Source organism: Typha latifolia, chromosome 1 (assembly GCF_019914945.1).
Source record: "Typha latifolia isolate L0001 chromosome 1, TyphaL0001v2, whole genome shotgun sequence".
NCBI classification, from domain to species: Eukaryota; Viridiplantae; Streptophyta; class Magnoliopsida; order Poales; family Typhaceae; genus Typha; species Typha latifolia.
Window position 1 is genome coordinate 24,072,229 of NC_133086.1, and position 16,888 is coordinate 24,089,116.

At 36.7% G+C, this 16,888-nt stretch overlaps 1 protein-coding gene across 12 annotated transcripts in view; it reads right to left on the reverse strand.

Annotated features, from left to right (window-relative positions):
- Window positions 1-639: 639 nt before the first annotated feature.
- Window positions 640-16,888, reverse strand: part of LOC140788248 (histone-lysine N-methyltransferase ATXR7-like) — a 32,972-nt gene continuing 16,723 nt past the window's right edge. For 7 of the 12 annotated variants that reach the window (XM_073137510.1, XM_073137493.1, XM_073137477.1 and 4 more), the window contains exons 12-19: window positions 15,899-15,952; window positions 15,664-15,815; window positions 14,025-14,070; window positions 5,978-6,036; window positions 5,769-5,889; window positions 2,054-2,124; window positions 1,438-1,485; window positions 640-779 (exon numbers count right to left, since the gene is read on the reverse strand). In XM_073137510.1, the coding sequence (XP_072993611.1) occupies window positions 14,049-14,070; window positions 15,664-15,815; window positions 15,899-15,952 (228 nt within the window). In that variant the 3' untranslated portion in view covers window positions 640-779; window positions 1,438-1,485; window positions 2,054-2,124; ... (1 more) ...; window positions 5,978-6,036; window positions 14,025-14,048. Of the gene's footprint in view, window positions 780-1,437; window positions 1,486-1,990; window positions 2,125-5,768; window positions 5,890-5,977; window positions 6,037-14,020; window positions 14,071-15,663; window positions 15,816-15,898; window positions 15,953-16,888 lie in introns of those variants that run through there. The other 5 variants (XM_073137454.1, XM_073137438.1, XM_073137461.1 and 2 more) reach the window with 5 other exon arrangements.

Sequence of the window (16,888 nt, forward strand, 5' to 3'; positions counted from 1 at the left end):
CATACGTTTCCTTTTATCAAGCTGGGCGGAGCATCTCTTTGTAATCATAAGGGAATAATGCACCCAAAAGCATACTAAGGTGGGGAGTGATTAGGGAAACTAAGATATCAGATTATTATTGGCCAATTAGTGAATTATAGCCTCCGTCAACAGATGGCATACAACTGTTTGAAATAAAAAAAATCGGAAGTAGATCAAAGACTGGAAAAGTCACTTCATGGAAATCAAGTATTCAACCTGATGCTTAATCATACATGTTTGAGCTATCTCCATAAAATCTTGACGCAGTAAAAATGAAAGGATAAACATATTTAAGGAGTAACAAATCGGACGCTCCAAATCATGAATTCCAGATGACGATTATAATACACATAATAAGCAAAATTCAACTCCACCAAAACAGAAGATCAAATCATTTATAATCAAGATAATAACTAGGAAAAAAGTAATAGAATGTGTTGGCCATGGTGTATACTACGATAGTACATGCTCAATGAACAAGTATTTCTCAAAAAAAAGAAAAAGAAAAATGATTAATTGATAGGAAGAACATGACCATTAGAAACATGGCCCGACCTGCCGGATTCGAACCGGCCACCAAGGACTTGGCAGAGGATACCACTCCTCTGCAGTCCAACACTCTTCCAGCTGAGCTAAGGTCGTACACATCGACAAATAGAAGAATTCTATGGAGCAACTTACGTACCAGTTAAGATATTACATACCTCAACCTGTTTCAAAATCAGTGGGCACTGTTCATCTTGTGGATAGCTCAAGATCTGGCAACATTCACGAACAGAAGTTCACTTACATGCCCTAGAACATGATTTGCTCTAAAGAAATTAAATAGAAGAGATCTAAGATATCCCAGGGTTAGCAGACAATGACAAAATTGAGAATATTTGAGCCCACCAGACACTGAAAAAGTACCAGCATAAGTAAGCCAAATGCCATTGAGTAAAATGCTTATTTACATAACTATAGGTCATGAAATATGGGAAAATGCAGAAGCTTCAAATTTGCTGTGTGAGTAGTTGGAAAACAGACGAACGTTGATGCTGAGGGACATTAAACACAGGATAAAGATAATGGTCTTATACTGTTCATTTGGCAGATGAGCAATTTGCATTCCTACTTTTAGTGCAAAACTCTTTCACTTTTGGTGGGTACATTGATAAGCTATCCAAACATAACCAACTCTTACAAGCTAGTGGATTTAAAGCATATCTTCATATATGCCGTCCTTTAAGGATGCTAAGCTAGTCGAGCTTTCAATAAACAGTTGCCATTTCAAATAATCAACTTGGTGTTGATTGATTTTGGTTGCTGCAGTAGACAATTGGTGTCCTGGTGACTAACAGTGCTTTCTGTTTCAATTTTTCCTAACAAAGTTTAATCATCAATAATGCTGGGGAAAACTAAAGATGAAACACGTACCAGAAAAATATGCAGAATAGTTGTATGCAAATCCAGCAGTTACTGTACCTGCAGTTACATGGAAAAACAGAGAAAAGGCAGTGTCCATATAATCAAGAAACAAATCATGCGCTAAGGGCAGATAAATTATCAGTGTACAACAAGCCTATAATGAATGAATGGAAGACAACTGCAGACTCTAACCTAGAAAGTAAAGAAATATGATAAGCAAATGCTAGTAAAGATGACTGGTCAGAATACAACCAACAGGAGTAGAAAAGCCAAAGGAAGATCACACTAGCACGTCTTTAATACATCACACTGTCATAGCACTGATCAACATAATGCATCAAGACTCATAGATGATAGCCTGACTAATACACATAAACCTTCGGGCCAGTGAAACTTGAGATGGATGGGAACTTAGGCTACTACTTTCTGCAATTAACCATAGTAATTTAGCAGTTTGTACCCAATGTTTTGAATGAATGAAATTCAACAATGTATGTATGTTCAACACATTTTTTTGAATTGCACCTATAACCATTCAATACTTAGATAGACTTAAAAGTAAAGCAAATAAGAACCCAGAAAAGAAATGATATTTTTTCATGGACATGGCCATTGACATTCTAACCTCACATTGGCACATTTTGCGAACAAGAAGCTCATTATGTGTTACGTGATCTGAACACGTCGGCACATGACCTGAAGAGTAGAGACCAACAAGGGTAGGTATTAAATGGTCATACATGACCTGAACACAGTATTGCACTACAGTTATCTACTTGATTTGACAGTTAATAATAAGAGCTGATATCTAGAATATTTCTGTGGCCAATGGACAGCTTCTGGTTATTAACAAGTCCGGGAATTTAAAAATCAAAGAATTGACGGAAAATAATTTCATGTACTTAACATTTGGTAGACACATGGAAGTTTTCTACCATATGGAGAAGTGAATCGATTTGCATGAGTATAAATTGTTTAACTAAAAACACCAAATATTGGAAGAGATGATAACGGCAAAACTTAGTAGCAGAAAACTATCTCCAAGAAGAAATTAGAACAATCCAACATTGATGTAAATATCAAGTTAATATATCTTAATTATTATCTATTAATGCATATTATGTGAAGATTCAGAAAACAAGTAACAAAAGGTCATGTGATTATTGGTGTGTCCATTTATTTTCTTGTGCTAAAATTTTTTGGCTACTTTTCAATTCTATATCATTTTGCAATACTATAAGACCTAGATCAAACTTCTACCTTTCTTTTGTACCATTGTTAATAAATTATGCACATACTTGTGACATCATAAAAGTAGTAAATAGGATTGGAAAATATTGCTTTTCCTTTCAAGAATGCACACATATATAACTTCATTTCTTTTATCTTTTTTGATATCTTATTATTTAATTCTCGTGTTTTGATAGGGCTTATTATTACATCGACAGAAAATGCAATTGAGTGAACAATAAATAGAAGGCTATTTCTATGATGTCCTAACTCCTAAGGTTGCTACATCCAGTTTGATAAGTGCTAACACCTCATCAAGTTGGGACAATAAACTCTAAGATTCTTTTCGCTGATCCATGACACTCATTTAGGGTTGCATATTTCATGATATGGCTTATTCCTTCATTCAAGTACTAAGTTGAAGATGTGTTACTCAGGATCCTGTCTTGATTCTCTCAAAGTGGAAGAGGTTTCAACTTGCAAGGGGTTATTAATTGAACTATTCCCAAATGGAATCCTTTAAAAGTCTATGTTTCAATTATCTTTGACTTTGATTTCTTTCAAATTATGAACATAGCCACTTGCTGATAAACCATAAAATGTTATGAAATATAGGATCCATTTTTGACCTTTGAAACACTACTGTTTTATGAGAACTTGGACATTCTCATGCAGTCATAGGCTTAGGCCAGGTTCCAAATCTCAGTATTTGTTTCAGTTCCAATTTGCATGCTTAACCTCGGTTATTCCACTTCTACATGTTTCAAAATTCAACTTAAAAATTCCCATATTGGTAAAATTTCTGTTATATTTTGATGCATAAATGTTCCTGCTGCAACAAGCTACATTAGTTTCTTGTCATTCCTATTGTAACAAATTTTTTCTTCCCAACTTTATTTCATATCTCTCAAAAGTCTAATACATTATTCTTTATTTCTTGCCTGTATATGACTATAAACCACCAAAAGAACTAATGCAGTGATGACTCACTTGAATACTACACATGGTCCAAAGGGATTAATCTTTTGAAGACTTCAAGATCTTTTAGTTTTCACTTGCATTACTTCTGAAAGATCACAAACGGCAGGTCAACTAAAAACTCTTACATATCTAAGAGACCATCAAACTAAAAATTAACTAGATCACCCAGGCAGATAAGGCCATAAAAATCTTCCTGAAAACTTGCATTAATATGGATATACATTGAACAGGTAACATCTTGACACTTGATTTAACAAAAGGGTATATTTCAAATTATTACAATAATAACCTTATGATATAAATTATCCCATTATTTGAGTAAATATGAATCTTCTACCATATTTTTAAGATGATTATAATTTTTCATTCATAAATATATTTAATGAGAGGTATATTCTGATAGTATGATAATAAATAAGATTTGAGGCTTGTAATTTAGTGCGAAGATAGAAGAGGTTGAAAGTGCATTTGATTTTAAAATGTGAAGAATATGATACAGTGAGTAAATTTAATGGAAGGAAAAGGGCAATTTTTAATTTTGATACTAATTATGATGGAAATTTTTTTAGCATTAGTGATTCTTGTATGAAAGTTTTAGTCTCATCAGTTAGATGAGACCAAATAGTAGGAACAAAAAAAATCATTTCTTCTCGGCCACCAATAATATATTAATGAACATCATTGGGTGTCATACTATTGACAAATAAAATGTATTAATTGTTATCATGTATAAGAGCATGTTCTGAGCCAACACAAAAAGCTGTCTTATTCATCTTACTCGCAAAGGTATATGAAGTTGATTTATAATTATTGTGCTTGGGGCCAAAGTTTAAGCATGCATAACATGGATATCCAAGTATCTGTACTTAATTTGTAGCAAAACTAATATATTATTAATGGATATATTAGTGAGGAACATTATGGTTTCTTGGTAATTATTGATGATGACATGCCAAAATGCTACTCTATTGTGCCAAAAAAGGAGCCAAAAACTGAAAGAGAGATGTATAAATTCAATTATTATATTCTACTTAAAAGCTATATTAAGCTTTCAATCAGCTCTATAGAAATTAAATGATTACTTACAACATATGAAAAAAGCATCATCAACATGAGTAACATCCACATGAGTGCATTTATTGGATGTGTTATCACATTTTATAGAACAATGCACTTGTTAAACACTGCCACAGCTTCACTATAATTGCCTTGGCACTTGAAATGCAAAGAGCCAAATCCCATGTCGATGCCCAAAGAAAAAAAAATTTAAATATAGACAAGACAGTATATTTTCCTCTCAATAAATCATGGCACTTTTAACAGTGGAATAAGTGTTGATAAGTGGTGAGTCATCACAAGAAAGGTGCAGTAATATAGGGAACCAAACTGTCAGACCATGATAAACTATTAGATCCAATGGTCAATTTGGCAATGCCAGGTCCCATAATAAAGGATCAAGTAGCTAAAGTGATGGAAAAACAATGACAAGCTTTATACTTTCCTCAGGTATTATAATGGCTAAACTAAATATTAAACTTTGCAATTTTAGATCTTTACTGTTTTTGTTATATATAATATATAAATAGCCATAAAGAATCAAGTAGATAGTGATAAGTGATAGTGAAACAATGACAAGCTTCAAATGACTCACTTGCAACAATGCCAGTGCTTTTATCTACAACCAGATCAGGGCAACCAAAGAAAATGGAGCCCAGAGAGCATATTGCAGTAATTCAGATAAAATTTCATGTTATTCACTGTTCTATAAAAATTCGAATGGTTTGAAAGAGTTGAGACGAGTAAGGAATATAACATTTCAATCATAGATTTCTCAGCTATTATGATGGCTAACTTAAACTTTACAATATTAGATCTTTAGTGTTTTAAGTTATATATAATATATAAATAGCCATAGAGGGATGATTCTTCATTCACCCCCCCACCCCAAAAAAAAAGTATTGAATATTTCAGCATTAAAACTTGCATCAATCCATTCTTGTCTTGTCCGGCAAACCAACTACTTGTGCTACGATCACGCAATTCAATATAACTAGTTTAACATTTGCAAAAAAGATAATGAAATTCAATCAGAGTTTCAAAACTTCCATAACTGCCTCTCCAGCATTAACCTGAAAGAGATCCCCAGAAGATTTAGGTTGAGTCCCTGCCTAAGTCAAACCAATAGGGTCTTGCCATAAGGATGAAAGCTTAGCAGAAAGGGTTACTTGCTGATGTGCTACCTGATCAAATCTAAATAGGGGGAACAAAAGGATAATTAAAAAGCAGAGCAGCTTGTCATAAGACAGAAAAATATGGACAAAATTTGAATACAACTGACCTCTATTCATATGAAATCCTTCATCTCCTACCAAACCAAAGTCACCGATGTTCAATTATCTACATGAAAAGGGAATAGAATCAAAAGAATAAATTCAGTGTTAAATAAAACTATAACATCTAGCAACAAATACAAGAGCCTAAAAGACAAATCCTAAATCTTGGTTCCACTCTCAAATTGACCAAAATAGCAACTACAATTTTTCAACATCTTTGCTAAATTTGAACTGATATAAGAGACATAATAGGTGATGACAAATATGACAAATATGACAAACTTAAATGATTCAAGTCTTGACCACAAACTTGCATCAGGAAAGGAGCAGAAGTAGAGGTGGTTGATCAAATTCATAGAAATGAATGCAATTTTGGTATTAATTAAATGTTTCACAAAGAAATATTGTACCCCACAACCCATTCTCTCAAATTTCTTCAGTATTCAGAAGAGGCCAGAAGTTAAACAAAAAATTCTGATTCCAACACATCTAGCTTTCCGCCTCGCTGGTTGGCCCCATCACATCGATGACTAACTAGAACGAGTGGCTCTTTGAAGCCACCTGCTTCCATGCCAACATACTATAGCTAGTTGGCAATTGAAGAGGCCCGACACTTGAAGAGGAGGAAGATGAGGCGGACAAGCTAGCTAAAGAAGCTGCCCTCCACCACCACGTCGACATTTAAACCATCAATGCACTCAACTCCGGATGTACCTTCCTACTATGTAATGACAATGTAGACCGTGAGGTTGCCACCCCACCCTGTCTCTCCTAGGAACACACATCAATCTCTCGATGTTCTACTCCTTGGGGGCTCCACCAGGCCCTAGGCCTCTCCTTATACCTTAAGATGAATTGGGAATTGCTCGAGCAATTTGCCCCTTCTTAATTCTCCACCCCTTTCACAGTTCAAGAAGGCAGCATGTGAGGCCTTTCCTCCCTCCCACTGATCGGGATGAATACAAACTAGATAAAGATCAAGTAGTGGTAAAATCATATTCATATTCATATTTTCAGATATGGATACGAGTACGGATAGTAAACTTAACTATCATATCCTTGAAGTATATACACAGATACAAATTAGATGTAGGAGTATATTTGTATGTGTTTTATGATCCATAAGAACTTATGTTATTACTAAAATTGATAGCACAATTAGTAAGTCCCCGTTGACTTCAAGAATAACATTTTTTATTATTTTGGAATACAACTCTTTATTCTAGAAGAACAGCTAAACACATAATAATTCCATTCTAGAATACAAACACTATTTATTAATATTACATTTTATACCACACTAATATAACCACTAATTTATCCTTCATATCTATTTTATCAACCTATTTTATATCAAATCAAAGAGTATTCATGGTAATTTCATAAAAATGGTTACAAATGTAATAATAATAAAAAAAGGCACATGTGCACCTCGTTCCCTCTCCCTCACCGTTACGCGACGAGAGGAGTGGCTGCAATTTTATCAACTGACTTGACCGGTTTCCAAAGCAAAACCAAAAATTTTCTTATAAATCAAAACTCTAACCCTATTTCTTCTTCTTATGTCGTTACCTTTCTCTCTCACACTCTTCTTCCTTATCCTATCGAAGCTTATGTCATAGGATCGGACGGTCAGAGCATTATCAGAGCAATCATAGACCATTATGCACCTCTAACTCTATTTCTTCTTCTTATGTCGTTATCTTTCTCTCTCTCTTCTTCCTTATCTTGTCTAAGCTTATGTCATAGGATCGAACCGCCAGAGCATTATTAGAGCAATCACAAACCATCATGCATCTCTAACACTATTTCTTCTTCTTATGTCGTTACCTTTCTCTCTCTTACTCTTCTTCCTTATCCCGTCGAAGCTTATGTCATAGATTCGAACCGCCAGAGCATTATCAGAGCAATCACAGACCATCATGCACCTCACAGTTCAGTCCCCTACCACCCATCATATTTAATTTGGATTAATAGAATAGTTAGTGTGTACTTTCATTTTTGGGTGTTTTGGTTTCACAAGGGAAATATGCCGGCCAACGATTTCGGGTAGCTACCGCTCCGTCACTGGAAGCTTCGTGTCTTTGGCATCGTGTTATACCTTCCATGGAAACTCTCGTGGCCTGGATCGCCGTCGAATGGGAAATTCCCAACAATCAGTGGAGGAAGGCTTTGTCCGTCACCAACTGACCTCCTTTCTCCTCGAGCAGGTGGCTGCGGTGGTGAGGGGCCATTGGGTGCAGTCGGTGGATCGCCAAAGACGGTGATGGTCAATGGACTTACATTCCCCTTTCGTCGAGAATCGTCGTAGAGGGCGAGTCGGGCTTGTGTTCAACTGAGCTCACTCCTTTTTTATTTTGGATTTTGGGTCGGGTTTGGTTGGGTTAGGAAAGACCTAACCCGAACCAATAATCTAGCTAGGCTGCAACAGCAGCCCAAGCCTAGTTCAATCTTTAGGTTTGGGCCTTGGGCCTAACTCGTTGTTAGACTAGTGAGTTGTGGTCTAGCTATAGCCCAACCAAGTCCTTAGAATAGATTTTTATTTTAGAAATTATGATGTTGGTTAAATTTAAATATACTATTTATTTATTATTATGATGTTGGTTATTCTCCTTAGCGCATGGACTAGAGATTTCGATCATTTCACCTAGACTCAGGTGAATGGATTCACTCACATCTTTATTTGTCTTGTAATTCGTGCTTTTTTACCAAATCACGTATTTTTCTATGTGCAAATTGAATATTATACTTCTGTAAGCAAATTAAATATCATGTTTCGTGAGCAATATAACTTAGTGCATTGCTATACTTCACGCAAATAGCAATTTTATGACCATGATTATTAGTGAAAAAATATAAGTGATATTCATTATAACTTAGAGAATAATCCTGATATAGATCGCTTGTAACTTTCCATGATGACTCAAGTCTACCCGATAGTCTAGGGGAGTCTTATTTTAGATAACTGTGGTGATTTTCTTAGGTGACTCTAGTCGGGTTAGTTTCAAATTAGATCAAAAGACTTCCTGTAATTACTAATCTCTTTCAACGGTTAATAAAAAAGACATGGTACATTTAACATATAGTGACACCTCATGGTAACTCTTAGGAGAAGAGACATAGTACATTTATCACATAGTGATACCTTCCGATGACCCTAACCGGATCAATTATGAGAAAAAGACCCAAGCGTCATCTCGATATAACTTCTAATTAATGTGGATCCATAGAACATTGACTAAATTGAAACATATGACATTATTAACATTGAGAAAATTTTAGTATATTGAAACAAAGCATGTTATGAGATGACTTACATCATTATTATTATTGTTGTTATAAGTATGCTTAGTGAAATTATCATTTTATATCGTTGGACTTAGATTTGTTTAAAGTTATATCTACAAATTTTGGATTTATTTGGCTTTTGAGTGAATTTCACTCATTGAGTTATAGTTGTTAGACTTAAATGACCCCTCTTCTAACATTTCAAGTACTAGTTAGCATGGCAACTGAGTAAGATGTACCGGGGCCTTTATCTCCACTTAGGATTTACCTTTTTATCTCTCAGTTGTATTAGTTTTTCTGTTCTAAAATATGTTATTTCAATTTGGTTCGAGTCACATTACCGTTGACATTTTTTGGAGTTAAATATTCATATTAATATGTCAAATATATTGAGGTACATGGCCAATCATAATTTTGATTTCGGATTGTGACGATAAAGGTCATTGTACATGATCTCATACATGTAGCCTCGCTCAATCGTCTTCCTGACCAATGTCCCATCACCGCTATCAATGTCGATCGTGTCCAACCCTCTAATCGAGTTGCCTTTCTCGTAAGGAGTTTGTAGATGCCTTTTGTTGTTGCTTTCGTAGCCTAGTCGAGTGAAGTGTGCTCCACCGTGGCAGACAACCACAACGGGTGTACTCCTCCCTGTCTATTGCCTAGGCCGACAATTCTTCACCTTGTGTGGGTCGCGTGGAACCTAAGGGTCACACTAATGGGATGATGTGAGCCATCAACGACCGCAAATCACCGACAAGCTCTTCCCTTGCCATGATCCGATGAAGATGATGCGATTGGGATCTAAAAGAGTTGGTGCAGCCCAAACCCAAGTTGGGTTTGGGTGAGATCTATGGTAGGGTTTGATGGGTACCCAACCTAATTTCTTTTTGTTAGGTTTGGGCCTTGGCCTAACTCAAGTACTGATTTTGGTGGACTTGTGAGCCTACAACACAACCCAAGTTCTTGGGCTTAAGTTTTGGCCCAAACTTGTTTAATTTTAAATTCAAAAACTTTGGTCTATTGTTTGATTAAGGGATAATTCTCTTTTTACATGTGACTTAAAATTGCTCAAATTGCATGTGACTTACACATCCATATGAGGGGTAAATATATCGTGTTTTTATCACGTGACTATCACATAGCAACTTATAGATGAAAACAGTTAACAGAAACCTAACGGAATGGGTGGGGTGAGATATTTTTGATAGTTCATGGGGAATATTATAGAAAATGATGGTAATTCACGAGGTGAAAAGAGAATTATTTCTAAATTAAAATATGAGTATTTAGAAATAAAAATGAAGATTTGTACTCATATCTGGATTATTGACCACTGGTGAGTGGATTACTTATATATTTATCTTCTTGTAATTCATGATATAATTTTATTGTATTATGTTTGTGCAATATTATATTTTATGCATTATGATTATCTTCGTGTTACGTTCTCCTTCGTGTTATAGTTCATAAAATATGAATCTTCATGCATTGTTATATTTCGGGCAAAAAACAATTATGTTAGATCATGAATAGTTAGAGGAACATTAGTTATAAGCAACGATGACCATGTCGCGGCACTTGCCGGTCATGCCGTAAGAGGAGAGGAAAAGAAAAGAGATACTCATCTTCGCCTTCACCTCCGCCGTCGCTCGAGTGCGTCGAGTGCCCTAGCCCGAGGGAGAAGGGGAGAGAGAGAGAGATAAGTTATCGGTTAAAACTTAAGTTTCGGATCCGCAACTTAGGTTTTAACCGATAACTTCTCTCTCTCTCTTTCCTTCTCCCTCGGGCTAGGGTATTCGACGCGCTCGGGCAACGGCGATGGCGATTGGCAATGGGTAGCTCGACGACAAGGTCGACGGCGAATGGCGGAACTATTAGGAGGGGTGCCGTGCGGCACCCCTCGTGCCATGTGCCGGTACGCCGGCAACATGGCAAGTGCCGATCGGCACGCCCCGTGCCAGTCGGCACGGCCATCCATGGTTATAAGTATGTAGGACTTTAAAAATAGACTCAGACTAAATATTTTTTGTGCATCTCCCTGTGATGACTCAAGCCTACCTCAAAATGAGCACCCCTCATAACTTCTCTCTCAAGAGAGGCCATATTTTGTCCTTCTTGTTCGTTCTTTTACTGCCGTACTCACTAGGATCCTCTTCCAATTTCAAAGGACCGGCCAGATTAAAGGGTTGGGTCCCTCAGGTGAAGCCAAAACTCCCAATCTGCAACTCGCGATCAAGACGCTCCTTTCTATCAAGGGCCCTCTTTCGATTCAAAACCTTCAGAATACCGCCTATCTCTTTGGTCTGATATCTCAAGCCTCTCTATCAACCAGGATAAGTCATACTTCAATCCTCTAACGGTTTCCATCTTTAATACTTAAGGCAGCCAATTTAGTTGCACTCTATGGTCAAATTCCTGATCAAGTATCTAGAGCTTCCTCTAGAGCCTATTTGGTTGCACTTTATGTTTAATTCTCTGATCAAGTATCTAGGGATTCCTTTAAAGCCTGAGCCCATCCCCTCCTCTCAGGATCGGCAATTTATCGACAAATGTGATTCTAGACTGACTGACCAGAAGGCTAGGCCTCGTTTTGTTCAAGGAGGTCTTGTCAAATTTCTCTTCCTACTTCTTCCGAGTCTTTTGAGCAACTTGCTATGTTGTGGTCATAATTGACTTCATATAAAAGGGCCTTCCTCAGAAAGGTGACAAGGTACTGTTGTTTAGTCAATTGGGATATAGTGCGCAAACTTAAGGTCCATGGTGGGTTAGACATCCTTAACCTCAAATATTTCAATATGACCATTCTAGGGAAATAGGGGCAGAACTATACCATCTTTGGGCTTTACTACAAGAGGAATAACTCGCTTAAGGAGCCTCCAAGTGTTGCTCTCCCATGTGGCGGGGAACCATTAGGTTGCTCAGGCCTTCCAAGTGAGGGTTAACTTCATACCGCCCAAGGGCAACTTGATTTGTCTTTAGCAAGGATCGGTATCGGCTGCTCGTATAGGATCGGATTATATTTTAATTACGTAAAATTCTAAATATTATTTAAAAATGCAGAAAAATTTCTAAAAATTTAGAAAAAATGAGAGGAAAATAAGAAAATAAAAATTACTCACATAGGAAGCCTAAAAACTTTAAAAAAATCTATTAACTTACTTAAAATTTAAAATTTTGATGAATATTGAGCTCTTTCTCCCCTCCCTTTCAAAATTTAAAACTTACTCAAAAATTACTCATATAGACAAGATTCTCATTTTTTCTTTACTTCTTCCCCTCTCTTTCCCTTCCCTCCTCTCTCTCTCTTAGGCTCTCAGCAATCGGTGTTATTGCTTCACCGCAGCAGCAACAGTAGAGGTTGTCGGATCTACTCAATGCAGGAAGAGAAAGAAAGAGGGAATGAAGAATTAAAAACTGAAAAAAATAATAAAAAAAATTATTCAAGGTCGTTGGATCTTCGTCGAAGAATGTTGCCGACGAAGATTTACTTGGTCGCCGGTAGAATAAGTGAGAAAGAAGAGAAAAAGAGAGAAAAAGAGAAAAAAAATGAGAGAAAAGAGAGAAAGGCAGATGGAGGGGTGGGATAGGATCCCACCAGTTCAGGGCGGGATCGGTCGTATCGGCTGATCCTGTCCGAAACCGATTGGGTAAACAGCCGACACCCCAACCGAAACTAGGAACTATGGTCTTTAGACTGATAGATAGTTTATTGATTAATCCTTTTGGTTTAAGGTTCCCCTAATGCTTTCGTCAACTCCAATCAAAGCGACCTCCTTTTGGATACCAGGCCCCTTCTTAGACCAAGATGCTTTATCCCAACGACCAACCAGAAATTGTTGGATATTGACTCCATCCTGCGGACAAGGTAGAGCTTCCCTAATTTGTGAGGCTCCAAATCCTGGAAATTTTACCTCCTCGCAAGCCTACTCTTTGAGATCTCTTTACTGTCTTCTACACCAGCACGTGTCTAACTGGCCCAATTATCTTTGGTAAACTACTCTTTCCTTTCAAGACTATTCTCTAGCTTGCTACTTTTGAGAGGATTCACACCAGGGACTTCTCACACTATGTCCCTCTACAACAAGGCCCCAGAGCCAATGGCTCACATCTTCTTTAATTAGGGACTTTCTATGATGAGACCCCAGAGTCAATGACCAATGTCTTCTTTAGGTGATCCTTTGCTAGAAGATTCTTGGATCACCTCTCTTCTCATCCTAATTCAAGCGAACCCCCTTCTTCTATGCTATATTATTGGTCCCCAAAGAGGTTCACCTATATCGACCACAACCCTCAAAGAGGAGTTGACCTCTTGCTTGGCCTCTTTTTTGGTGACTTATTTGGATGGAAAGGAAAAATAGAATATTCAAGCTTGAAGCTCAGACATCCTCTGGCTACCAAGTCTCCTTCTCACAACTCATATGTTCAGTATATACTGTACTCCAGAGAAGTAACAAACATAATAACAATTATAATTGAGACTTAAATTTGTTTGCAATGAACAACTGAACATAACCGCAAACCTCTACTTCCAAGCAAATAAAGTATCAAATCTAATGTCTGAACACAGCACAAGGAAAATCAAATATCCATAAAATCCTTTAAACTGAGAGAAATTTGGGCATGTAAGTAGGACATCCAAAAGCTAAAAAAGATTATCAGAAGAGAATATTAACTTGCAAAAACTAGGGAGTTATTAATACTTAGGATAGACGAGAAACAAGAAAAAAAAACAAAATTCCGTAAGTAGTATGCCATACGTACTGTGAGCAGCAATTGACAGCATTCCTAATTCATTGATCCATGGCACCTGCAAAGGCCAGAAGATTGCCAAAATGGAGTAAGATAAACAACTTTGTTGCTATGTCACTAGATAGTGATTAGGAACAGAAAGTTTCTTAATCTTCTCCTTAGAAGAGTCCAAACTCTCCACACATATCGATAATAACAAACAGGTGAACATTGAAAGTTCATTCCATATATACACAATGAAGCCCAAGTTAGACAGGAACTTCATCTGTGTGTGTAGGAAGTATGGTTACAGAAGTGACTTCAGTTGACCGTAAGCCCGGCTGCGTCTTTATGCCTATCCAATTTTTGCTCATTTTATCCTCTTTTCACTCTTTTCCTCTCATCCATTCAAGAGTTGCCAAAACCCACCATATCTGATATTCAAAACTATTTTATGACTACATGTGCCTTTTCTTGTGATTTGTTTCAACATTTTTCACTAAAGATAAGCACACCTCATGGTAAGTCCAGTAGGTAGTGCTTAACCAAAGTAGAACAAATAGATAATTGTTCCATCTTGCAGAGAATGGTAAAAGTATTAGTCAAATTGAGTAGGCCTAATTGAACAGACTTCAGGAAGACATATGGATTAAACACATTCCCAAGAGTCAAGACCACAGAGATTAGGTATAGGCAAACATCACACCGAATAAAGTATCAACTATGATATGCATGTTAATATTTGCTTGGGGTGTATAACAGCGGTGATAGAAAAGTATTACAAGAACGAAAAAGTTATAGAGATAGGCTCATCAAACTAGCAACAGTAGGGAAAAGTATCTACGAAAAGCTAATAACTTATGGTAGGCAAAAGTATCAACATATTTGACAAGGAGCACAGGGAAAAATGGAAGCCATGGAAGGATATCTTTTCCATAAGCTTCTTTCTTCCCTATTTCAAGAAAATTTTCATGTAGCAATCCTAAGTTTTAACCTGATCCACTTTCTACTAGTGACATGATTCTTGAATTTTCTTTATAGTTTTCAGCGAACCTCCATTTGATTGGCATAACAAACCGATACTCCATTGTGTTCAAATGCATAATTCTGCAATACCCATAATGTGAAATCCAAATATATGATTAACCAAACCAAGACCACATGTAACTGTTTACCAATACGAACAACAGAATGGCTTCTGGAAAGAAAAAAGAAAATTCATGTCAAGGAGTTTGAATCACGAATAAATATATATACATATACAGGTTTATATCCAAATTCACAGTTTACATCATGCAGAATACAAATAAGAGAAAATGTCAGAATAGCAGCAGTATAGGAAGAAGGAATTAAATATATAGATGAGACTACTAACTGCTTTTGTAAAGCCAGTCATAAACTTTCTGCTCTACACCATAACAATATTATATCCTTGCGTTGGGCACAGCAAGTCAATAATAATACCAACAAAACTGTAAAATAGAACTTGTGTAATTTTTAACATTAAATTTAAGGCCATCAAATACCAATGAGCCTACTGATGAGCCCTGAGAAGCTTCTGCATCAAGCAGGCAGCTTTCATCATAAAGTAGGATAGCAGTCATGACCTTAATTAGGATTCACAGAATAACTGAACTAATGTACTCTGCAACCAAACAGTAGGTTAACATACCTTTGAGAACCACAATTGCATGAAATCTTTCTCTCCTCCAAAGGAAATTTATAATTATATGTAAGTTCTTCACCAGAAGATATATGTCTCTTTGCATAAATAAAGATCTTTTTGTGTCCCTCAAAAGCGACTACCTTAGTATAGCAGTTTGGCTGCAAAACATGAAAATCATTAACCAAGATCAAAATAGTCCAAGCCACATAGTAATTTCCATTCTGTCACTCAAATTCATTACCTCACATGAATGATTGATAAATCTAGCTAATCCACCCCGCTTAGTAGCATCAATCTGCAGATGAAAAGATTAATTAAGCGACCTTAAAAAAATACTTGGCAGCTCAAAATATCAAATTCACCCAGGAGAACTAGTATGACAGATATATGTCATGAGGTTTCACAAAAGGTTATGTACAACTAAATGAATAATATTCATTTATCTGGAACTTAAACAGACAACAGGCACCATGTTGACAGGAAGAAAATGGTATACATGTCTTCACATTTCTGAAAACAGTAATCACTCACGAGAAGCATAAGAAAGCTAGGAAGAATTTGCAAAAAGAATCATGCCCTTTGGTAAAAAGAATTATTACACATTAATTTCCTGATATCACATACACCTGAGCAACATAAGCAAGCTAGGAAAAATTTGCATAAAGTACCATGCCATTTGGGGTGGCAAAGATAACTATTACACATATTAACTTCCTGAAATCACACACTACCCAAACTGGCAAATTAAGCAAGAAAAAAAGGTCAAACTATTTGTCAATAACAGAAAATTTATAGGGAAACTTTAGAATAACAAAAAGCCCCAAGATAGAACATGAATTGTGAGACTGATACGAACATCAGTGACGTATTACACGGGCACCAATGAAGCACGGACACCTCACCTAGGAGGAGGTATTTGTGTCCGACACGTGGGACACATGTCCGGAGTATCCAAAAAAAAATTTTAAAAAAATATCAAACACTGCTGAGACACGGGCAGAATTTTGGATAATGTTTAACGAGTCGGGTCGGGTTCGGTCAAATGTTATTAACCTAGATCCAAACCCGATAAGAAAAACTAAAACCCAAATCGTCGTCCTCACCTTCACTGTTGAGCGACGAATCGACGATCCAAGGCACGACAAGCTGCTGAGCGAGCGTGACGAGCTGAGCACGGCAAGGACAACAGGTTCTCTCTCTCTCTCTTCCTCCTTCCCTCCCTCTCTCTCAT